The sequence below is a fragment of the Zootoca vivipara genome, chromosome 15 (genome assembly GCF_965207765.1).
Source record: "Zootoca vivipara chromosome 15, rZooViv2.hap1.1, whole genome shotgun sequence".
NCBI classification, from domain to species: Eukaryota; Metazoa; Chordata; class Lepidosauria; order Squamata; family Lacertidae; genus Zootoca; species Zootoca vivipara.
Window position 1 is genome coordinate 18,561,279 of NC_142598.1, and position 26,318 is coordinate 18,587,596.

The 26,318-nt window shown below is 42.1% G+C and overlaps 1 protein-coding gene across 2 annotated transcripts in view; it reads right to left on the bottom strand.

Moving 5' to 3' along the window:
* Positions 1–26,318, bottom strand: part of PAX5 (paired box 5) — a 238,193-nt gene that overhangs the window by 81,289 nt on the left and 130,586 nt on the right. For both annotated transcript variants that reach the window (XM_088658491.1, XM_088658492.1), the window contains exon 7: positions 25,862–25,991. In XM_088658491.1, the coding sequence (XP_088514617.1) occupies positions 25,862–25,991 (130 nt within the window). The remainder of the gene's footprint in view (positions 1–25,861; positions 25,992–26,318) is intronic.

A 26,318-nucleotide genomic window follows, 5' to 3' on the forward strand; every position in this document is an offset into this window, starting at 1 on the left:
TTGTTTTGTAGGGCTTCCGGCTGATCGTGCAGCAATGGCAGGCACCGTTCTCCTCAGCTGAGGAGAATGTGGTGCTCCTGAGGCAAGGGGGGACTGTGTCAGCGCAGCAGGTCCCCAGAAGAAACCCCGAATCGAGCGTTTCGGGGATGTGGGTCCTGCAGATGCCAGAAGCAAGCTCCCCCCTCCCTCGGCTAGCCTAGCAGGGGTTTTTGAGCTAACACGGCACAACGGAGTATAGCTATCTCGGAGGCACGAAGCTGCGATCCTGCCAGGCAACAGCAATCAGTTCTTCCTTAAAATTGGAAAAATTTGAAGACATTGGATACTGTGAGTAAAAGGAGAAATTTAAGGGGAAATTTTTTAATTGGAATGAATTGGCCACAGGAGGAGATTTAAACAGGAAGTTGATCTCCCTCACTGAGAGGAGTGTAATGCAGTTAATTCGCCTATAGCCAGAAAATTGAAAGGAACCTATTAATTATCAAGGATTGGACTTAACACCTTCCCCCGGAGGCAGGGTAAAGGGGAGAAGGATTAAATTTATTAAAATCCCTGCCAAAAAAAATTTAATCTGGACTGGGTGAAATCCCCCTGGAAGCTGAAATCGGGTCCCTGGAGGAATCAGTGAGCCGCCATTATGACATCAGAATAGAAAGGAATTTGTTTATCTCTTTGAGACTGAGAACTGTCCATTGTGAAGAGAGTGTAAAATGTAAGGCTGTGTATAAGAAGTTTTACAATTGCTCTTTTCATAAATGGACACAATAATTTTAGTACATGAAGAAGAATTAAAAAATGACACTTTAACCAGTTGGGATATAAACTTGGTCTTTGATGTTTTTGGAAATACAATCTGTTCCACTTCCTGCTCTCTTCTGTTCCCATGAAATCTGTGATGAGCAGGATTCTGTAGTCTCAACATCATATGACTGCCTGGACTTCGAGAAAGAACTTTTGGAATCGCTTTTGGAACTGAGAGATGAATTAATACAAAATAATATGGAACTGCGTGAATGGCGTAAAAGAAACCAGAATTGTCAGGACAGTGGAAAAGGATTAATTTTAACAGAGAATGAAGTCAAGAAAGAGGAACAATCATCAGTCTTGGACAGTGTAACTGAATTTAAAAAAGAGGAGGAAGATACATGGAATATTGTTCCCCCAGTGAGAGGGGGGGACAGAACGCATGTTTGATCCAAGGACTCTCCCAAAAAGAACCAGCATGGAGAAATGTCCTCCCAGTGAGAGAGGGAGGGCAGGATCCATACTGGGGCCAGAATTTAAAGGGAATAAAAACTCAGATAGGGCTGGAAAGTTGTATTAATGTTGGATGGTTTTGTACTACAGTATTCAAAGAATTGGGGAGGCAGCAGGGGGTGATTGAGGAAGAATTGTGGGTAGGCTGGGACAGGGCGGGAGTGGAGTGAGGGGTAATAATGGATGTAATTTTATTATTATTATTATTGATTTAGATGGTCCAAAACTGGAATGACTTATGGAACTCGCTGAAGAATCTGGGAGAGCCTGAGTCCAGGGGAAGGGGGGCTGAATTTGTTTTAAATGTTAGTATGATAGAATTAATATTTAAATTTATAGAAAGTTATTGGTAAAAATTTTAGGCTAAGGGGAGAAATAGATGATAGAAGGAAGGGGAAATAATTTTTGATTTGGATAAATTGATTCATTATTGTGGAGAATAGATGGTGAGTGTTAATGATAAAATGTGTTAGAATGATTTAAGATATAAGATGAAAACTGCTTAATTGGAATTTTTAAAATGGACCCAGTGAGGGGGGAATTGAGGAAGTCAACAATGTTAAGTAAATAATACAAGAATTGAGATGTTTTTCTTTTTTTACGTTTTTTTTTTGTTTTTTTGTGATATTGTATTTGGAAAATGAATAAAAATTATTTGAAAAAAATAAATGTTTGTTTTGAAAATATTGTTAGAATTAATTAATTAATTAAACTTATTTGTTGCTTTTTTTAACAAAAGTAATTCAAAGTGACTTACAACGCTAAACACTTTTGAGAATATAACTAGTTTCCTTTTATTTTCTTTGGAATTGCTGGTATCCACTCACCAAGGAACAAATCCTTTAAAAATGTATGTTAATCAAATAATGATTTCAGAAATTTTTTATAATTATACCGTGTTTCTCATATTTTAAGGCATCCCTACAAAATAAGGCATGGCAGGATTTTCCTGAGGTGGAAAAATATAAGGCATACCTCGAAAATAAGCCGTACCGGGTGGTGGAAGAAGGTCTGTGGCAAAGAAGGGTTGCTGCTGCCGCGTTAACCCCCGAGACCTGGCTGCAGCCTCAGCGCGCAGCGCGTGCAGCCCCAGAACCCGGCTGTAGCCTTTGCGCGCGGACACCCGGGACCCGGCTGCAGCCTCTGCCTGCCGCGCGCGCAGCCCCAGGACCCGGCTGCAGCCTCTGTCTGTTGCGCGCGCAGCCCCAGGACCCGGCTGCAGCCTCTGCCTGTTGCGCGCGCAGCCCCAGGACCCGGGTGCAGCTTCTGCCTGCCGCGCGCGCAGCCCCAGGACCCGGGTGCAGCTTCTGCCTGCCGCGCGCGCAGCCCCAGGACCCGGCTGCAGCTTCTGCCTTCCGCGCGTGCAGCCCCAGGACCCGGCTGCAGCCTCTGCCTGCCGCGCACGCAGCCCCAGGACCCGGTTGCAGCCTCTGCCTGCCGCGCGCGAAGACCCGGTGGGAGCAGGTCTGTGGTCTGTACAGATACCGGTACTTATTTTTTAATTAAGACATCCCTTGAAAATAAGCCATGCTGTGTTTTTTTCAGGAAAAAATTAATATAAGACATGACTTATAATATGAGAAACACGGTATTTTGGGTTTCAGAAATACAACGTACATTCATAGCTTGGTACAAGTTTGGGGGTGAGGTTATCAACATGTGTTAAACAAGTTAACCATAATGGAGGGGCATTTCTTAATAGCCTTTAAGTCTATTTTAAACTTACTTTCCCTTATCAGAGTCTGGTAACATGGGAATGGATTGTTTGATCTACCAAGAGGTGCTTCACTTAACACCTGTGATGTAAAATGCCCATATCTATAGTTCTTATCTAGCACTGTTCTTACATGGCACTGTCTGGCATTGCTGAAATCCCAGGTTAGCATTGCAATTTGAAAGCCCAGTGTAATCACCCATTTGATGTGATCCCTGCCCCACCTCTCCCCACTACTCTCTGCCTCCCCTCTTGAGCATCTGGTGGAGATTTTGGTTGCTGGGGACTCCCATGTTTTTAAATTACAATCTGAATGCTACCCTCTGATGGGTATAATAGTGACAGTCAAGCAAAGAGCTGCGAAAAGGGAGAATCTATAAAAGTTTAATGAAGATGGGGGTGAAGGGAGGGGTGGTTGGCCAGAGCAGTTCATTCTGCAGGAGAGTGGGTGACGTCAGGATTTATAACTGTATTAAACGCCATGACAGTGAGCCATGATAAATCAGTTCCCCCTTCTTCCCAAATCACAGACAATAAAAGCTTTGGCAGTGAAAGTCATTCATCATCATAAAGACTGGAGACGTTCTAGTCATCAATTTCACTCACATCCCTAATACTCTGGAGAGGAGTGCAGGAGTTTGAGGGGGGTGGGGTGGGGGTGGGGAAGGGAAAAACAACACGAAGAAAGATTGAACAGGAATAATTATAAAGGTCAAAAGAAAGAATCCCTCCAGGAAACAAGTTTGTATTTTGGCAGACAGAAAGACCACAGCACTGACACTTGAAGAGTGCTATTGCTGTAAAGCCATGCTGCATCCAGTGTCAGAGTACATACAGAAAGACAGGTAAAGAGATAGGGGAACACCACACCTCATATATGAGCATGTATGTGACCCATAAATAAGGACTGCCTTCTCCCATAGGAACCCGCTTGGCTATGGAAATCTCTTGCAAAATGTTGTCTCTATGTTCTGTGTCTTAAGGTCCAACTCTGCTTACCCCACTACAGAGCTGCTCCATAAAAGACAGTATAGCCCTTCCCTGCCGGTTTGTCTCCACACCAGGCTCCTGGTCATGTAGCATAGCAGCCAGGCCATTCTCCCCATGGCAAAGTCCTTCCATACTTTCCTCAAAAGCAGGGATGGGGAGCATGGGGGCCAGCATGGCCAATGGGCAAGGATGATGGGAGCTGTAATCCAGAAACATAGGAAACTGCTTTATCGTGAGACAGACTATTGGTCCATCTAGCTCTGTATTGCCTACACTGCCTGGCAGTGGCTCTCCAGGGTTTCAAGGAGGAACATGTCCCATTTGTATCTGGATATATCAGAGGCTGGATCTGAGACCTTCCTTTACCAGTGAGCTGTGGCTTTTTCTTCTTTATGCTTTGCACATCACCACAGGCAGTTTGAAACTGGAAAAGTAAACTAGGACTGAACTGACAAGCCTTTGCCACTCTTTTAATCTCTGGATCTTATTTGGCGGGCTAATTTGGCCACTGCATCTCCAAGGCACTCAGAACACTCCAGAGAGGCAAGGCAAAACCAACAAGTCCCTGCCTATATAACTAGGGATCAACACATTTTGTCTAACTTTTGTGGACAGCCAATAATTGGTTGTTCCCTCCCTCAAGGAATGATGCCTGGTTCCAGACCTTGCACTCCACCTTCAAAACTGTGTGAGCTCAAAAATAATCTCTTACTTCCCTCTCTAGCTCCAAGCTTGGAGCTAGGGAGGGAGCTGGGGACTGTTCCTAGCTCCTCCTCTTCCTCTTGGAGGTGTAGAAAGGGATGAATATCATCCCCACAGTTGCACTACACTTTGAAGGGCCTTGGAAGCCTGGCAGTAAGAATTATGCAATAAGGATATGGTGTGTTGCCCATGAGGCCAAAAGTTGGTGTGTGGGGTGGGAGGCAGCCAACAAAAACAGCAAAACAAGCAAGAGGCAGTTTCAGAGTTGCCAACTTGAATAAAATAGGGGGGCAGGTAAACCCCACCCCGCATAATCAATCATATGGTGTGGTGCATGCATACCATTTGAATGGCAATTCCCATCAACTCTGGAGGGGCCTAGCCCCCTCAAATATTTTATTGGGGGACGAAGACCCCTCGGCCCCTAGGAGTTGGCTCCTGAGGGCATTTTTATTAGGAATAAGAGTTTCAATCCTTTTGAAGACACTAGCTAACCTAGTGTAAACCCTGTGCGGTTACCTACACCCTGAGACTTGTGCCTTAGGTCACTTTTCTCACAATTCCCTGCCAGGTATCCTAACATTACATCAGATTCACAGAATATACACACAAATAATAAGTCAAATATCCTCCTACTGGCATTGATCATATTATGGCCTGGACTCTGAAATATTCATTTCTGCTACTTAGTTAAGTGGTCTGCAGTCAAGATGGTTACTTATGCATGGAACTGTCAGTCCTCAGAAAGCTATAAATAGTTCAGAGCATCATGACCCCCTCTGCAAAACTGGTTATTGTTAGCACATTGGCTTTTTTTCTTGATCTCTCATCATACATATTTAAACCTTACATTCCTTCCTTAAAGTCTCGTGATATATGAAATATTTTTAAAGTCTCCAAGATGGGACCCTAAACAACAGTTCTGCCTGCCAAGGAACTGTAGTTGCCTCATCCAAAGGTGGCTCCAGTTTCTGTGGAAGACGTTTTTATTCTATGGTTTGTTTAATGTTGCATCTTCTAGCTCCATCCAACTAGATTTCTTCATTTAAAAATCATTAAAAGGTAGAATGTCAGTGTGCTGGTTTATGATATGATCCTTCCAATAGAAGTGTTGAACTTTAATTATAAGATAGGTCAGTATTTAGTGGCTCAATTTTGAACCAGTCCCAGTGTGTTACTTAGGACTTAGTCAGAGGTGCCCTTTCATTTAGTGTGCCCCAGAAAGTAATTAGTTCTGTTGTCAATAAATTGCCTTTCTTAACAGATTAAAGTCATAGCAGAACATAGTTATTATTTGGGCAATTGAATTTGCTCATTATTACTTTCCAGTGTAGCTTTTATTTTATTTTTTAAAACCCTCTCTCATTGCTGTCATAGGAGATTTTTATTGTTCTCCTGATCTCTAGACTAGCTGTTAAATATTGTTCTAATGACTCAGCGTCTGTATGCCTAAGTTTTTTTAAAAATGTACAGACCATTCTGTCCAGAAATTTTATTTCAAGGAAACAATGGAATCTTTAACCTTTTGTGCTGTACTACTCTTTTATTTCAGAAACTATCATTCAGCACTAATTTCTTCATTAGCTAGACCATTTCTCTCTATATTATCTTTATTTCCAGCCCAGGGAACAAGACAGATTTACCTTGAGTCACACAGGGCCAAGGTTGCCAAAGGCTCTGTGGCCTACCATCCTCTGCTCAGCTCAGCTCATATTGCTTCATCCTATGGCCACCCTGAATGTCCCCTGGCCCATGAGTCACCAAGCCCCTCTGCCCTTGACAGGAGATTTCCTTGGTGGAAGTAAACCACTAATTGCAGATGGGGGGGGGACCAGGATAACTCTGCCTGATTGAGCACCTCATCATAACTCCAAGTTTAACCATTAATTACCCAGCTAGTTAAAGGCTCCGAAAATGTTATCTGCTACCATACAACCCCATTCCTCATGGTCAGTGGAATTGTTAACCACTTATTTGCATAGGTGACTAGAGTGAACCTGACATGGAGCTCATGCAGATTGCTCCTTACTCATTTCCTGTCTGCAAGACTACATAAACATTAAGTTCTCCCTCTTGGAAAGTTGACTATGTCATATCCTCCAACATTTTTCTAATGAAAATAGGGACGTCCTATTCCAGTAGTAGTAGTAGTAGTAGTCTTTTTATACTACAACATATATATGTGGCTTCCAACAATGTATATAAAAACATAATAAAACATTAAACATTATAAAGCTTCCCTATACAGGGCTGCCTTCAGATGTCTTCTAAAGGTTGTATAGTTACTTACCGGTATCTCCTTGGTTCAGAGGTTGCCTAACTCAATACCCTCCAACATTTCTCTGGTGAAAATAGGGTCATCCTAAGGAAAAGCAGGACGTTCTGGGATCAAATCAGAAACCGAGATGGCTTCTGTAAATTTGGAGCTGTCCCTAGAAAATAGGACACTTGGAAGGTCTGCTATGTGTGACTTTGTCCATCAACCCCAGTATCAGCTTTTGCCCACAAATTACAAATCTGAACCAAGATCAGAGATGTCTATTTTGGGAAGTGTGGGGAGTGGGTCAAAGCAAGACAAATCCTTTCTAGTATGTTCTCCAATAAATATCAAGCCATACCGGTACATATGTTGCAGTAGTGCAGTGGCAGGAAAGACAGACAAAAGCACAGATCTAATTCTGGGTTGACAGTTCACAATTTATGACCCACCAAGCTGAATGCAGCTATGTATTGTGTCCTCCCAAGTGCTTGACAAACCCATGTTTTTGCAGTCCCAGGAGCAGGGAACAAAACCAGAAGGTGGGCTGCCATACACAGTTTGCTGGTGGGCTTCATTCAGCTAAAACCATTATGTTTCTGCCCAGGTGTTCCATGAACCTGCTCTGTCTTTGTTGTTTTTGGAATCTATGTTGCAGTTTTACCACTAATGGTATGAATAAGGCAGCAAACGTCCCACACTGAAACCTAGTTCTTGTCTAATGGAGAGACAAGAACACTTAAATATGACACTTCTGGTTTTTGAAACTGGCTGCTGTTTGAAGAGTGTTTATGTGCCTCTTTGCCAAGTCCTTAACATGACAGGCCCCATTTGGAGTGACAAATAGATTATTGGAAAATGCATCTGCACTTTTATCTATTAAGTACAGTGAGAGGGAGCTGTAAATCTGGTATTGTGCTGCTCTTGGAGAAGGCATCTACTAACACCCAACTGTATATGATAGTGCAGATCAACACTCTACAGCAGGGGTAGGCAACCTAAGGCCCGGGGGCCGGATGCTGCCCAATCGCCTTCTCAAACCAGCCCACGGACAGTCGGGAATCAGCGTGAGTAGATTGTGTCCTTTTATTTAAAATGCATCTCTGGGTTATTTGTGGGGCCTGCCTGGTGTTTTTACATGAGTATAGAATGTATGGTTTTATTTAAAATGCATCTCTGGCTTATTTGTGGGGAATAGGAATTCGTTCATTATTTTTTTCAAAATATAGTCCAGCCCACCACATGGTCTGAGGGACGGTGGACCGGCCCATGGCTGAAAAGGGTTGCTGACCCTTGCTCTACAGTATTACAAGAAGATTATATTTCAGTATCATTCAAATGCCCCAACAGAAATAGCTGGTTTGTTTGTTTATCTGCTATTATCAGCCCAAGCCTTTTTACAATTTTAGCATTAGCATTCAAAGAAGGTTTCAGCGCCTTGATTTTTCAGAACAAAACTTGGTATTTGCTTTCACAGCCAAGGGCTATGGCCTCTATACCCAAGTCCAATCCTGAAATGTGTGTTCTCCAATCCAGGATTCCTGAGCTCAGTGTCTGGAGCTAGGGGCTTCCCCCACCCCACTTTTTATCCATTTTAAAAAAGTTATGTAATTACCAGGCATCTAAGAGCTAAACTAGATGTGACATTGTGTGATTGCAATAAATGGGACTATTTTTAAAAAAAAAAAAATGAAATAACAGGGAGGGGCCAAGATTGATACTGTGGTGCAGGGGGAGGGGTGTCTAACCCTTTCCCTTCTGTGCAAAGATCCTAATGACCCAGGAGGGAAGCTTTTATTTTCACCATTGCAGCTTGCTTTCTAGGGCAATAGTAATTTGGGACAAAGCAAATTTCATAGGGATGTCAGCGTTGGGAAAAATAATTAACCTCTTCCTTGCACACTGTGAATTTGATTGTGGTTCACCACCCACATCCACAACTATGGCTTCAGTTTAATTTATTAATATTATCACCCAGCTGTGAGTGCTGAAGGCTGCTCCCTGAAAGGCCTTTTCCACCTGGCCAAGGGGGCAAGCCCCAGACCCACCCAGCTCTACTAAAGAGGCACCTGGTGAGACCAGAGGGACATCGCTATGCCTGACAACATATCCTAACCTATTGGATTCTTTTGCCCCATCTTTTTGTGCCTGCCAAACAGCCGTGTCATGCTTATGTTAATATTTTATTCTCTTGTTAATTATGCTGTTTTAAATGTGTATTTTATATTTGACTTCACTTAGCAATTTTTCTTTTTTGAAATGTTTAAGATTTTTGTTAACTTGGTTTGTGTTAAATATGTATTCTGTAGTTGACCTCCTTTGTAATGTTTTATTTTGAAATTTTTAAGATAATATTTTAGTTTTCTGTTAATTATGTTGCTTTGACTGTATAGGTACTCTATATTTGACTTTCTTCAGAAATGTTTGATTCTGGATTGTTTTATTGATGTTTCAATATGCTGTAAACCACTTTGAGATTTTTCTTAAAAACATAAAGCAGTATAGAATGAAATGAAATGAATAATAATAATAATAATAATAATAACAACAACATCCTTTGCAATCACACATTTAACATCACATCTCGTTTGGCAACCAAACTAAAAATGTGAGACGAGCCCTGATGGATCAGGCCAAAGACCCACCTGGTCCAGCATCCTGTTCTCACAGTTTTAAACCAATGTAATAATAAATCTCCCCACTTTGTTTCTGAGCAACTGTTATTCAAAGGCATACTGCCTCCAACTGGGGGGGGGGAGAGAAGGTAGCCATAATAGAGCAACCTTTTTTCAAAAAACAGTGTGGTTGTAAAAGGTTTCTCTACAATATAGATTGTAATAAACCTATCTTTTAGGCTGCTACCTTTCTTTAAAATAAAAAGGGTTGCTTCATTATTCCTCCTTAAGATTTTATCACCATATGTTTTATAATTAAAATAAGCATAAACTACATAGCAAGTTATGGAAATATCCCATTGCTCAATGGTCTTTTAAAAAAATGCATGCCAGTCCATCAGCCTGGCTGGCATCCACCATCCCAAAAGTGCACATAAAGCTGCTCAGGTACCCTAAAGAGAGCTTGCATTGGCTTCTTGCAAAGGCAAGAGAGGCTCTTTTAAAGCATGCTTACCACAGAAGTCAGACAGAAGGAAACAATCAAGCCTGCACCAATTCTGAAGTGCCTCCCCAGTAAATCAGCCCAGGGCTTATGATGGTTCCCTCACTCTCCATTATTTGGTTCCATTGGTAGTGGAGTGATTAGTTCTTTGAATCTTTTTAGCTATGGCAATTTGTGCTACAAAATGCAGCCACTAAAGCTGCAATTTAAAAGTGAGATCAATGTGGTCTCCACATTTGAACCTCTATGCTAAATAAAGAGTCCCATCGTACACTAATATGAAGCAAACCCCCAGTGCTCCCTCTCAGATGCTCCCAAACTCCATTCTGTTCCATCCCCCTCTTTTCTTTTCCTATTCTTAGCTCTTTCAACCCAATATACTTTGTTGTTGTTTTTTAAAAAAGATTTATTTTATATCACAAACATACATTAAAATACACAATATTCAAAATCGGAGCATTTCATTATCTTTTCTAATATCTATCAAGATTGTAGCACTGGAAAGCAACTATACAGAGAAATCAACGAGAGGCGGAAAAAGTAAAAGGAAGAAAAGGAAGAAAGGAAAGGAAAGAAAAAAGAAGAGAAAAAAGGGGAAAGAGAAAAATGAAATAAATAGAAAAAGTTTAAAAAGACATTTAATTAGAAAAAGAGACTGATTCAACAGTCAAACATAACATAAAAACATCAAATCCTTCAGCACTTCTGCCGCTTTCCACACAGTGATTTGACAATTCTTAACTTCACTATTCTGTCCTTTTTCCCACTCATTACATTATTATTCAACCCAATATACTTTGAAGGCTATGGTCATAGGGACAGTTGTTTGGTGGTCATTGCTGTCATGGTGAGAGTAAATGGAAATTGAGGGAATTTAATACTTTAAACACTGAAAACAAAAGAGATTTGATGTAAAAGAAAACACCCATAAACTTGGTTATTTCTCATTCCCTCTTTTGTTTTTCTTCTACCCTCTTCTCCACCTTTCACTTTCACATTACACTTTCAATTTGACACAAAAGGAATTTAGCTATTTTGGATCATCATCCAAAAATAGGTCATAAAAGGCAGGTCAAATAAGGTGGTCTAACTAAATGATAAATGGCCCTTTGTCGCTTCTTTGGCATCAATCCCAGAGGGGTTGAAGGGAGCAAAGCACTATCTGTTGGTTAAACTTTTTTCTTCTCCTTTCATCATGACTAGAATGAAGAAGAGATAAGGTGGGGGGGAGAACAGCTGTGATGATATGGAATGAACCTGTTTGTGAAAGAAATTTAAAAAGCATTTACTCTAGGCAAGTGGTATAAATTGTTTTACTAACACATACAAGTTTTACAAATGCATACAAGCCTATTCTGTGAAAATCATGTTTTGCTTTGATGTAGTCTACCACACAGCAGGACTTTATTTATTTATTTATTTATTTATTTATTTATTTGTCTTATTCATCAAAATATTTATATACCGCTGTATCATGAAAAAGTGCTACTCTCTGGACACAACCTTGAAGATACAAACATAAACACAGTAATAGAGTGCCTCCAATCCCCAACTCACCAAGTCATTCTAGGAGGATACCATGGTCAATGGCAGGCACCCCCAAACTTCGACCCTCCAGATGTTTTGGGCTACAATTCCCATCTTCCCGGACCACTGGTCCTGTTAGTTAGGGATCGTGGGAGTTGTAGGCCAAAACATCTGGAGGGCTGCAGTTTGGGGGTGCCTGGTCAATGGTTTCAAAAGCTGCCGAGAGATCAAGCAGAAATAAGAGCATCACACTGCCCCTGTCCCTCACACAATAAACATCATCCATTAGGGCAACCAAGGCTGATTCAGTTCCAAAGCCGTCTGGACCAAGATTGTAGTAGATCTAAGTAATCAGTCTCTTCTGGGAATACCTGCAGTTGCTCCACAACCACCCTCTTCACCACCTCTGCAAAGAAAGGGGTGTTGGCGACCAGTCTATAGTTGTTACACTCCATTGTGTCTAGGGTGGGCTTTTTGAGGAGTGGATACACCACTGCCTCTTTAAGGGCATTGGGCACCACTCCATTATGCAAGGATGCAATTACCACACCCTTGGCCCATTCAGTCTTCCCCCCCCCCAACTAGCTTTAATAAGCCAGGATGAACAAGCACATCACTGTAAGTATCCTGTCCACATCCTCAGGCCACATCAACTGGAAATGATCTCAGAACACTGGGCTCAATGTTAAATCAGACACTTCAGCTGATACTGTCACAAAAGCAGCATCTAAATCACTGTGGAGCCAAGCAACTTTATCCTTGAAGTGTTTAGCCATCCACTTACAGCCAGTTACTATGTGCTCCAGAGGTTTGCACATATACATCTCACCTGGTCAGGAGTAACCAACTTCCAAACCACATGGAACAGCTCCATCAAACAGCTCCCTGAGAATGCAATGGAGGCAGAGGAGCAGGATCTCTTTGCTGCACTCACCACCACATGGTAGGCCTGATTATAAGTTTGAACACATGCTTGGTTGACTCCTAAGAAAGATGCATGCCACTTACACTCCAAGCCTCTCTAAGCCTGCTTCATTGACCACAACTCATTGGTGTACCAAGCGGCAAACTGGATAGTGCTGGGAAAGGGTACTCAGAATCAATGGCCCTAAAAGTCTCACTATTCCATAGTGAAACTATGGCATCAACAGGATCATCTGCTTTATCCCCTGGGAAATCTTCCAGAGCAGTCAGGAATCAGTCAGATTCCATCAGTCTCCAAGGGTGGAACACCCTAACTGGTCCTCCACCCTTGCAGGGGAGAATAGTCACTGCAAGTCCAAACCTCACCAGAAAGTGATCTGACCATGATTCACCTCACCTATTTCGAGACCACCCACCTGTGTGGCTGTATGGAAAAAGAGACATAGACTAGGTGTCACATGTTAGTGACACCTCAGTTCAGATCTCCGGATGGCATGATGTAGAAGTTTGACAGCATGGGGAATAGAAAATAGAAAATAACCCTATGGGACCCCAAAGCATAACTGCCATGGATTCCCCAGCACCATCTTCTAAAATTGGTGATCAAGATAGGAGTGAAAGCACTGCAAAACTGTACCTCCAGCATTCAGCTTGGAAAAACCTAAGCAGAAGGACACCATTGCCAATAGTACTGAAAGCCACCAAGAGGTCCAAGAGAATGAACAGAGCTGTACTCTCCCCAATCAGCAAAGGTCATTCCATTGGCCAATGAGGCCAGTTTCTATTCCAGAACCAGGCCTGAAACCCAAGTGAAATGGATCTCAATCAGTTTCATGCAAGAGTGCCTGGAGTTGGTCAGCAACCTCTCACACAAGCACCTTGGGGGTTTTACGCATATCATGTCATATGTTTTCTATGTAAGCTATTATCAAATTGGAAGAAAAGGGTAAGATGGTCTTGTCATATTTGTAAGCTATCTTGAACAGGTGGGAAGGGTGGGTAGACATACTTTAAAAAATCAAATGACACAATCTCCCCCAAGCACTGCTGACTAAGAAATTATACAGTTTAGCGTTTTAAGAGAGGAGAGTGATAGCATGTTACCTCTTCAACTGTACATAAGCACAGAGAAAGTTTTGCCTTATAATATTAGAAATCAGAGATAGAAATGGAGAGAGATAATTGGATTTCATCAGCATATTGATGACAGCGAACTCCAAAATGACCTCTCACAGCAGCTTCACATAGATATTAATCAGCATGTGGGGTAAGATCAAACTTTTGTGGCACCTTGCAGGACAGCTCCTACTGGGTGGAACAATTCTCCCCAAGCATACTTTTCTGTATCCTTGACAGGTAGGAATGGAAGCATTGCCAAGCCGCATAGAAGGATGCTATAGTTCATGGTATCAAAGAAGAATCAGCATTGCAAGGTTGTACTCTCTCTTCGCCAGCTCCCGCTCTTATTCCTGGTGAACATAATCCACCAATACGACCAAGGCAGTAACATTCTAATATGAAGCCAGAAACCAGATTCAGATGTACTTCCAGAATGACCGTTCCCCACATTAAATGGGGGGCGCCTTTTGTGTGATCACGCACAGCCCCCTAGACCCTATGCGGCTCCCTCAGCATAGGCTTGGCTTTGCCTTCCCCAGGTGGGATAAACGGAGGTCCCCGCCTACCTCAGCCAGTTGCCCAATCAGAGACGCTGCCAAAGTGATCAGGCTAGGTAGGGGGAGGGACCACCCTGCCCACACAATAGGGGAAGGATCTTACCTGAGAATCGTTAGTTGGCTCTAGAGCTTCTCCTGCCCTACCCAGCCTCAGTTAAGCCTTCTTCTGCAGGTTAACCTTTTCTCCACAAGTACGCGGGTGCTGCTACGTCAAGGTCGCTGTTGAAGGGCCAGAAAGGAATTTTCCGGCACTGGCAGGTTTTTGCCTTTCCCGTAGCAAAACGTCACAACTTTGGTGGTTTCAGGCCTTGGGTGGAATCCTTTAGTCTATCTTCCCTAAATAGGGGTGGGCATGTAGCGGTGACCCACGCCCCCCTCCTCTTTGTGGTGGTGATCACAGGGTTCCCCATTAAAGGGGTTGTTTTGAGGGGAGGCATTGGCCATACGCCTAGAGGTTGTCATTGCTCTCCCCTGCGACGGCGGCGTAATGGGGGTGGGTGGGCTCTCTGCTTGAACATATGTTCCAGAGCCAGCCCATCCCACACACACTCTGGATAACCCTGATGTTCCCCAGATCCCCGGCGGGGGACTGGGAGGGATAAACGGCCAATGCCTGAGCCAAGGTCTACCTACATCTGAAACATAAGAAACTTGTGGCCAATTTTAATCCCATAGCACATTGTCTTGAGTCGTTATTCCACTTGGGGGCCACCAAGGGTTTGGGAGACTCCGCATGTCCACGCAAATAATCCACGCAAACTTGGGTACCGCTCCAGCATATTTTATAATAAAATGGATTCATATAGCTTCTCTTTCATTCCCCTGCCTTCCTTAACCATTCCTTTTAAATGTTTGTTTTTTTCGCAGCCTGGTTGTCTGGGTAGCTTCCTGCTTGATAAACAGCAGTAGTTCTAGATTTGCTTTATTCTATAGCTTACAGGGGTTTTTTCTGCATCTGAACGTGACTTCTGCTTCACTAGTTACAAGGATACACATGAGTTGTTTACATTTGCCTCCTAGATATCATATTACTAAACATACTGCAAAATATATTATGGTTATTCTGATAAATGCTATTTGTATTACTCATGTAGGTTTGCATATAGAAAGTAGTATAAATTTCACCCATGATACAATGTTATGTCAGTATCTGGTCACCAGAGGTGGATGGCATTCACCTAGAAGTCCTCGGAGATCCTGTCTACTCATAAGTAATCCCTATTTAATTCAATAGTGTACTATAATATGAAATTATTGATCTTTTTACCCAAATAGCATAATTACTCACTAAAACCAGCCTCCTTCAAATATTTTTAATTGAAGATTATTAAAATCAACACCAATTTCCAAAAAAGGGGAAGGGGGTCCAGAAAATTAATAATAAAAGCAACTACCCCAGTTATGTTTCTTTGCAGTATTCCCACGCATTATCTCAGCATGCCTTACAAAAGCCCCTCTGAAATAGAATTAATACACAGAGCACGTGTTGCTATATGAGAGGGTGAATGCATTTCAGCCAGGTGCAGTGCCCTCACTGTACTTCAGTTTAAACTGAAGTTGTGAATGAAATATTGTAGGTGACTGGGTCCTCCTCATAAAGCCCCTCTGCAGTTTGATGTGACATTTTTCAAGGGGAATTTGCTCCCAGCATTATGCCAGCTCCTCTTTCTCTGTGCATTTAGGTATGTGTACAGTGGTACCTCAGGTTACGAACTTAATTTGTTCCAGAGGTCTGTTCTTAACCTGAAACCGTTCTTAACCTGAAGTACCACTTTAGCTAATGGGGCTTCCCACTGCCGCCGTGCCACCGTTCTCATCCTGAGGTAAAGTTCTTAACCCAAGGTACTACTTCCAGGTTAGCAGAGTCTGTAACCCGAAGAGTTTGTAACCCGAGGTACCACTGTATTGTGGTGGGTGCCAGGGTTTTGGCTTCTAGGTGCTCCTTTTGGCCCCTCTATATTTTTGGGGAAGGGGCCGGGCTCCCCTGATGTCCCAAAAGCGCAGAGCTTTGGGAAGGAGACAGGAGGGCTCCAGCATCCTGTCAGAAGCCTGGCACCTCCTTCCCAAAGCCCAGGAAGCTTCTGTCTGGCCTGGGGGGGGGAGGTGTGGTGCTCCAACAGGGTACAAGAGCCCTGTTGCCACCTTTCCTAAGGCTGGCTCCAGCTCCTCCTGATGACACATGTGCAATGTCACACACACCCCAATCACCCACACAAGTTCGCCCCTATGGTGGGTCAAAGCCTGCCACAGTGAGGAGGAATGCTCAGGGTGGTCTCGAGCAGGTTGGGCGCCCTGGCGCTGAGGCGCGGAGATCGCTCCGGCTCCAGCACCCCTGCCCTCGCAGTGCGCAGCACGGCTTCCGCACGGCTTTGCCACACAGTGCCCCGCCTGGCGCCCTGTGCCACCGGGACTATACCTAGAGCCGGCCCTGGGAATGCTTTCTATTACAGCCAGGGTGTGGGGCTGCAGGCAACCATAGCACAATCTAGAACAGGCACCCCCAAACTGCGGCCCTCCAGATGTTTTGGCCTACAACTCCCATGATCCCTAGCTAACAGGACCAGTGGTCGGGGAAGATGGGAATTGTAGTCCAAAACATCTGAAGTTTGGGGGTGCCTGATCTAGACATATTGTGTAATCACTATTCTGACACTTGTGACCCACCACCCCAGGTCAGCTGGGGGTCTGGTCTGGAGCAGGCTGGCTGAAGTTCAGCAGGCAGAAGCCACTATTCTGTTGGCCCAGCATGTACCTCTGGAATTTGTAGCAGGTCCAGCCAATCCAGAGGTTTTATACTTCCTGTCAATCACAGGGATCACAGGCCAGTGTTGCACATGGCAACACACCTCTGCTTTGCTTAAAGAAGATGCTGGTACCAAGACTGGGTCCCAATTCAACCCCATGTGAGGTTCCTTATTCAAATCCCTGGCACTATGAATCCAAAGTGAGCAGTAACTTCACTGCTGCTGCAGCTGAACAAAAATCATAAGATTGTGATCCTCTCTTCATTTCTCTATATCTCTCTGAGGGTGCAGACACAGATAACAACAAGAGAGCCAGGACCTTTTCATGGGCACTTGAAAGGTAGGGGGCAAATAAATAAAATACAATGTTGGCAAAGATAACAGTTATTTCACTCTGTTTTTAAAAGGTGTATGTGTGCATGTGTATGTGTCTGTGTGTGTGCAAACACACTCATTTATTATTAATGAAGATGTAATATGGAAACACAGGAGCCCCCTTCAAGTGACATCACTTGATAAGGGAGCATGAGTAGAACAGGGCTGAAGGGATGATGCCCATTTAGTCTCCCCCCCTACACGCACACACACACGTTTATGATAAACTTCTTCAATGGGGAGCACTGTGTATCAAGGCTCCCTCCCCATCGGAGAGGTTAGTTGTAAATGGGTCAGTCTCTCAGCTCCAGCCCTGCTCTGTCTATGTTCCCACTTCAGACAGTAATGCCTAAAAGAATACCAAGTTTGTTCCCCTGAAAGGTTCACAGCTTCTGGATTCACTTCTAGATATTTGCCCTGCAAGTATCTTCTCTAGAAAACAGACTTTTCTCATTTTATGGTTGAGATTCCAAGAGGCTCATGTGCTCATTTAACCATTTTCCACGTATGCATCATTAATCTCCCAAATTTTCCTTCGCTGCTCTGTGTATTTCATTGGAAACCACGTCTGAGGATCGCTTGCATTTCAGGAGTGGCTTTAGGGGAAGCTGCATGTGTTTATGATAACCTTCTCATGTGTTCAAACATACCGGTTATGATTCCCCTACCTACACTCTGAAGTGATGCAGTGCAGGAAAAAACATGAGACTACCGTATGCTGACTAGATCATTGTATGGATTGGCTCAGCCACTCATCCAAGAAGGCTACTGAACGTAACACAGCAAGTTATAGTGATAGTGTGTTGGGGAAAGAGAGATTTTTCAAAACTTCAAATGCTCTTGAAGAACCAAGTGACCTGGTTTGTCAGTCTGAACAGTCTCTAAAGGCATACCCACAAAGCAGTTATGCCATTTGGAATTGTGTGTTGTACAGTTCACATCTGATCCCGCTGAAGTGAAATATTCTCATATAGTTCCTTTTTGCTAGGTCGCTTAGCACTCTCATCCACTCATTTCTGGGCACTGCTAATGCAAAGTGACTCTCCAACCAGCTGCAGTCAGAGTTGCCTGTGGATTTGTCAATCTGCCCTCTGTGCCTTATTGGAGAGGCGAGCAAAGGTGTCAATTTCAGTGCCACTTTGTCCTCTCAAAGTGATAGCGACCAAGCTGAAGTCAGCACAGCAGAGCAGAGAAAATGCATCTGCAGGTAATTAGTAACAATCAGGGGCTGCTCAGGAAATGCTGACTACAGCAGTAATGAGCTGGGCACATGTCATTGGCTTGCAAATGGAGAGCACGCTTATGAACCGTGGCAGCAGGCAGTAAGAGCGAGGGTTTTTTTAACTTAATATTTAATGTGGCATAAAAACGATGGAGAGAAATCAACTAGTTCTCTAATCAGATGTTCAGCCAGTGGTCCATAACCACAAGCAAGTTGGTGGATGAAGCAGTATAGAAAAGTGTCATCAAAATTTCCTTTTACCATAATTTAGGCCCATTTTTATGGACATGCTGATGTGAATGCCAATGTCTAAACAGTACTCCCCCCACCCCCCCCATTCAAATGATATTACTACAGATCAGATCTGCAAATCTGCTAGGAAATGCAAACCTCAGACTGACACCACAGCTGCACTGAGGATCTTTTACATTATTATTTCTCAATGCTGCTTTCCTACTGCAGCCAAAGGCTTGAAAACAAGAACAATGAAACACTGTGGCCATAATTCTCTTATCTGCAGGGTGCTCAGCCTATTTTGCATTGATTAAACTATTTTATGAGTTGGCTTAAGAACTCAGGACTCACAATACAAACTAGACGTAGGTCAGTTTGTGAATGGAAGCCAAGCTCTGTCCCTAGACATTCTCATAAAAACTGCTGAAGCTTGAACTGCAGATCTCAGCCCTATCAAAAGAACCAGATTAGTTTTCTTGGCCACAATAAAACCCATTTCTCAAACTCTCTTCATTCCAGAATATGGGGGCTTTTAAGCATTTTGCACATTAATATCCTGCTGGGTGTTGAATCGTGGAGAACTAAGGAATTCAGCGGTTTTATTTTCATGAAACAGAACTACTTCCTCTATTCAGTCAATGACTTCTGGTGCCATTTACAATTCTTTCTTTTTTTAAGCAAAACACTACTTTTGGATCTCCCACACAAAATGAAGATGTTATAACATATAGGTTTGTGATTTTTGAAAGATATGGTATTCTTGCTAGCCTTGCTAACTCCAAATAGCCCAATATAGGAAATTTCAGATTTTCACAAAGTTTGGTTCTGTTATACATCTAAAGCAGAGTGTGCTTACTTGTGCTCTATGCTATTTTTTTCTTTACTCTTTTTTATTTTTACTAGAATCTCCATAGCCAAACAATATGTTTTAAATTTACAAATAAGGGTGCAAACTCAAGCTCTCTTAAAAGTTAAGACATAACTAAAGGTGTACTAAGTGACCCTAAGGATCTTGTCAATTAACAACTCTGAAAATGCCTTACACATTCAAACTAGGGCTTCTGTGCATACTACAAAGCACATCTACCCCACCCCACCCCCGATAATTCTGGGCACTATAGTTTATCCCTCACAGAGTTACAATTCCCAGCAACCCTTGACAAACAGTAGTGCCAAATAATTCATTGCAAGAAAGGTGCCTACCACCAGGCAGTAGAGTTCACCGAAAATGAAAGGTAGAAAGAAAAAAGGGGGATAGGTAGGACTTTCCTGTCTGGCAAGCTTATGGAAGGAGAAAGAGAATGGGGAAAGTAGGGGTGGGGTGGGGTGGCGAGCGAGATAATGGAATAATAGAAGAGAAAAGGCAAGAATGAAACAACCAGGACAGCACTGAAGGGAAGAGAACACAGCAGAGTAGAAGGGGGGGGGCAGGGGAAGAACATGGAGTGGTTGCGATAGAGAGAAAGTGGATTGCAGCCCCCATAAACCTGGTGTCAATGCTCTTCTAACTCACCAGTTGAAGACAATTGCACTAGATGATTGTGCACAACCCACTACAGAGAAGAGGATTACAACTTTTCGTCTTAATAGTGCAATTTGGTGCACACTTACCGGAGGATTACATCTGAGTAAACATTCATATGATTGAACTACATGTGCTTAAAGGAAATAAAAGCAATTTAGCACTTTCTGTATATTATAATGGTGCTTGCTTGCTTGCTTGCTTGCTTGCTTGCTTGCTTGCTTGCTTGCTTGCTTATTAGCTTTCCAAGCTAAACATTTTCCATCTAACTGAAGGCTTTCTATGCCACTAACTATTTATTATTATTTTTTTATTTTAAAGGGTGAGTAATTTTCTTTCTTTCTTTCTTTCTTTCTTTCTTTCTTTCTTTCTTGCCAGGGTGGGGGTAGATGTCTCCTTTTCAACTGACTATTTTTTGTCACCCAGACAATTCTAATCAATTGATTTTTTTTAATAATGTGCATGTGCTTAAATAAATCATATGCAAATGAGCACTGACAGATTTTTATTCCCCTCTGGGAAAGGTGGCAACCCTAATTTATTTGCCCTTTTCGAGGCTTCTTTTTATTTCTAGTATATTTTTAAGGTAGAGTATTATAACCAAGAGTAGCTCACTAACATAAGCAACAGCAGAATATGTTGAATATTGATTTACATTCATTTAATAATATTACTAAGGTAATCATGTTTTTTCTTATTCCTAACCATAAAAGACGCTCACTGAACTGTGGCACATTGAGACAAAAACTGTTCTTAACCTGAGGTGCCACTTTAGCTAATGGGGCCTCCCCATAGCTGCCAAGTTTTCCCTTTTCTCACGAGGAAGCCTATTCAGCATAAGGGAATTTCCCTTAAAAAAAAAAAGGGATAACTTGGCAGCTATGGGCCTCCCGCTGCCACCGCGCAATTTCTGTTCTCATCCTGAAGCCAAGTTCTTAACCCGAGGTACTGTACTATTTCTGGGTTAGCGGAGTCTGTAACCTGAAGCGTCTGTAACCTCAAGCCTCTGTAACCCAAGGTACCATTGTAGTATTGCTGCAACATTTATTCTGTTAATAGAGCGCTTGGGGTGGCTGAGTACCTTTCAGTTTAGGAGCTGAATGAGGCCACCCAAAAATAGGGTAATGATTTCTACATATCCAGAGGCTTACTAAATCTTGCCTTCCTCTACAGTTCTGCTCCCATTTCCTCTTCCAGCTTTCTTTTCCCTCCTAATCTCCTGCCGTCATTCACCTGTAGCATCCCATCTTTCAGTCTAGCTTTCCTTAAACCCCATTTCCTTTAGCACTTCCTCTGCTAAAACATCTCCCTGCCCAGCCCTTCCCAGATCAAAGCAGCTCAGCCAATGATTGCCAGAGGCCCTTCTGTGCCAACTTCATTTTGACTGGCAAGCAGCTAGTCAGTTACTGCCAGAGCCACCATACAACTGCTCCATTATAGACAGACAGCTGAGCCAATCACTGCCAGAGGTGGTCATAGACAAGGAGAGCCATCACTGTCACCACCAACAGCACAGAATCTCTTGGTGCATTTAGGAGTGGGGGAAAGAAATTCAATTCAGTTCACATTTAAAGGTGAAACTATCAAATCCACACTTTCAAAATAAATAAGAAAACTAAAATATAGCCATCCTTCAAAATCCACACTTATCTGAATTTTGCACTGCAGTTCTCCAGCCAAACATTGTTTATCAAAATGCATATATTAGTGGAAACTGTGCACAAAAATTTATATAGTAATGAAAACAACATACAAAAAATGCAGTATATTCAGGGGAAATGCTTGCAAAAATGTGTTTTTAAGGAGAAATTCACACTAAAATGCTGAATTTTCATGAGGATTTAAAAAACAACCACCACAAATTGCTGCAGAAATGTGGAGGACTGAATTTAAGATTAGAAAAATGAGAAACTAAAATAACCAAAATGGGAAGATCTTTCATTCCTATGTGCATTTATCATATAAATAACGTTGATAACAATTTAGTCTACAGATGTCAGTCACCGTTGGAACCATTAAAACAACTTTGTTTTTCTAAGTACATGACAGTTGAGGGAGGGGGAGGGGGAGGGGAGGGGACCCACCCATTTGTTCTCTGGCAAAGAGCCACTTCCTTTGTTTCCTTAATGGCCTATTACCTCACTAGAAATCTAGTCTGACTATTCCAGGAATGGATTTTAACACTTGCTGGATCCAGAGATTTGAAGGCTCTTGGTAGACAGCCTACCCAAAAAAAGCCTCATAACAAACATAAACAAACAAACAAACAAAAAAGCCAAATACAAACAGAATAAAGGTGTTATGAGTTAGAAAGGGGTGAGGGGGAGAGAAAAGCAGTGGTGTGGAGAGAGGCATAATTTATTCTGGACTTTGTATAGCATAAAGGTTTGTGATTACTTAAGACTTATTGTTTGCCTCTTCTCAAGAAATCAAAAATTTCAGCTAATTAATGTGCCAGTTACATTGTGTCCATTTGTCTATAAAGTAATCACTACTCTCCAATTCTACATAGTATCCAAATACAAACCTCTTTGACCCCAAAAGGATTTCAAGCATCCCTTTAAAAATAAACTCAATCTGATCACACTAAATGTGGACCACAAGTAAGAAAGAAAAGGTATATCTCCATGCCCAGAGCTGTTTCTAGCTCATTATCTGCCTGGGACAGGCAACCCTTAACTATCCTCCTCTCCCACAACTCACCCCCATGGTCCTCATTGCTCATGCACTGAAATAAACCAGCATAAAACATAGCTAATTAAATCCTCATCTTATTCATCTATTCTGGACTTCCGGCATAAAAGCAAAGCAAATCTTTGCTGCTTGTACTGTACGTATTTAGGTGAGAGGTAGGATGAAAAGGACAGAGGCATTTCTCATATAAGTCTACAACATAGCTGTCAAGTTTTCCCTTTTCTCACGAGGAAGCCTATTCAGCATAAGGGAATTTCCCTTTAAAAAAGGGAGAACTTGACAGCTATGGTCTACAAAAGCCATTTATCTATACAAACTGCAGGCCTGAAACCCTTGAACTCAATGTGTAGTGTAATTTATTTATTTATTTATACAATAATTTGTTGATTGATTTTCTACAACAGGTATTCAAATACTGTGTTATGTGTTATATAAGTTTAAACATGCTATAGATGTAGGAATTAAGAATGAAATAGTAGCTAATCATCAGCTTAATCCAATAAGCCAATCATCAACATAATCATGTAATGCTCTTGATGACAGGAAAGTCTTCAACTATTGGCAAAAGCTGAGCAGGTCATTTGATATTGTGAGTGCAAAGGAGAAGCCCTCATTTGATATTATTATTATTATTATTATTATTATTATTATTATTATTATTATTATTATTTCTTTATACCCCACCCATCTGGCTAGGTTTCCCTGGCCACTCTGGGCGGCTTCCAACAAATATAAAAATACATTAAAATATCACAGATTAAAAACTCCCCTAAACAGGGCTGCCTTTAGGTGTTTTCTAAATGTCAGGTAGTTGTTCATCTCCCTGACCTCCGATGGAAGGGCATTTCACAGGGCGGGCGCCACTACTGAGAAGGCCCTCTGCCTGGTTCCCTGTAGCTTTGCTTCTCGCAGTGAGGGAACCGGCAGAAGGCCTCGGCGCTGGATCTCTTGTGAGTGCAAAGGAGAAGCCAGATTTATGTATAGGTTAAGTAGGATGAAGCCTAGGGCCTTTAAATCTAGAGGGCCTCCCCAGCCCGCCCTCCCCCCAGCGGGCAATCTCCCCTCTCCCAAAATTGCAAACTCAAGTCTTCATTCATGTGAGGGCAGGGCAACTTTGGCCCAGCAACTGTGAGACTCAGGACCAGACAGTGGGGCCGAATTTGAAACTCTAGGGCCCAACTTGAAAAAAAATTGTGGGGCCCTAATTCACAGCCAAAATCTGCAGAATCTTAGAGATATAAATCTGTGTGCTAGGTCATTTTCAAAAGGTCAGCAAAGCTCTTCAGAAACCAGACCTGTTATTGCGTTCTTGTGCAAGTTTGTATAGTTCACTTCTGGATTTTTTAAAGATAAGATTTTGATGAGCTTGAGAAACAAGCAAAAGCCACCTTGCTAAATGTTAACTACAAAACAAGGAGACAAAGAGTGAGGGAACAGCAAAGAAATGACAAAAGTGCACCTGGTGCTTAGATGCACTTTCTTCAAGAGATAAGTTTAGGATAAAATCCTTTAGTCCTATATTAGATGCACTTAAAGCCAATTTAAAAAGAAGTAATGTGTACAGTGATGTGGCACAATTGTTTTTCCATTCTTGCTATTCTGATAGCATCTAAGCAAGGTGTTGAACTGTTGATGGAAGCATACCCAGAAAATATTGACCTGAAACTTATTGATGAACTTTTGCACTTTCACCTGTACGTGAGACAAAGTCAAGGGCTTACAGCAGAGCACTCTTTGTCTCATACAGACCTTTATCAAATTATATACAAGGAAAAACTCAGGTGACCTTTCCTAATGTGGAAGCAATTTTGCAGCTATTTCTTAGCTTTATGGTCACTAATTGATCGAGAGAGAGGAGTTTTTCAAGACCCAAAAGAATTAAAAATGAATTAAGGGCCACGATGTCTCAAGAGAGGTTGTCCGCACTGAGTATTCTATACACTGAAAGTGACAAACTTAGACAAATAAATTTTGATGAAGTTTTCTGATGTCTTTTAGAGGAGAAATTGCAGAATTTTAAATACCCATCGTAATCCTTGGCTTCATTCAATTTTGTTTATAACACTCTTCCATTTTCTTCTAGTCGTGAGGGTGAGGGATTGGGAGGGGCCTCACAAGTGGAGTAGCCTAGGGCCTCTCTTCATCTAAATCCGGTCCTGCCCTCACCCAAATTAACTGGGATGGTTTAGCTTCAAATTAGGCCAGAGTCAATTGAACCCACTGAAAAGAAGTAGAGTCCTTTTAGGTCTGCCTGAAAGTAAATTAGATGGCATCCCACCCTCTCCAAAACCCACCTCAAGCACCAAATCAAGGGAATACAGAACAAGGCCTCTCCCATCAATCATTCAAAGAGTTGCCAAGCTCCAAAATAAGGAGACCATAAGAAAATAGCGTATTTCAGAAAATTTGTAAGACTTTTTAGGCTATACTCCTCTTGTAATGTTCACCATCATCATTTTAATACATTCAATAGACCTGTAATAATAGTAAAAACAAACACAATGTACACATTAACAATTGAAGTCCCCAAAATTATCCTTCCACTGGTAAAAATTTAGCCACTACCCATAGAATTTGATCTCCCAGAAAATATTTAATGTAACACTGAGCTGACTTCCCTAGGAGTTTAGCCAATATGTATTAATGTTGCAGTTATGGTGCCTCTCACAAACAAATAATGGATCACTCCTTGAAGTAACAACTATATGGCAAACCTTTACTGGACACGGGCTGCTTAGGACCTTACATATCATAGGTATCACTGATATCAAACATCAAAACTAAGACAGCTTCAACAAGGAACGGCAAAACTACCTATTACATAACCACAAGCTTCTCCCACTTGCCATTTCATACAGTATGTCCATTGATAACATGCTCTTGGTAGAGCATCTAGTTTTCCTTACCTGTCACAATAGGATATGATTGTGGACCTGGAACACTGGCTCCTATTTCTGCTGCAGTAGGGCTTGTTAAATTAGCCTTCATATCATCTAATCCACCAGTTAGTGATGCCATGGCTGAGTATTCTGTTGACTGAGAGCAGAAAAAAATGAGATAACTTAATACATCTACTGAGTATTAAAAAATCAGTGCCTAATGCATGATAAAACCAAGCTATAGAGGTGGATTCCTGTGAAAATTGTTATTATTTTACACAGTATTATTATTATTTGTTTCACATGTCATGTGGATAGCTTCTATCTATGATTAGATCATATGCTAACACAAGTTTTGTAAGCTTAAACTATGTAGCTTGCTAAGTATGTGCTGGGGGGAGGACAGAATACAAGTTTTCAGAGTGCATAAACATTTTGTTTTCCCCAATGTGTTACAGAATTAGGAAATTCCCTCATCAGAGGC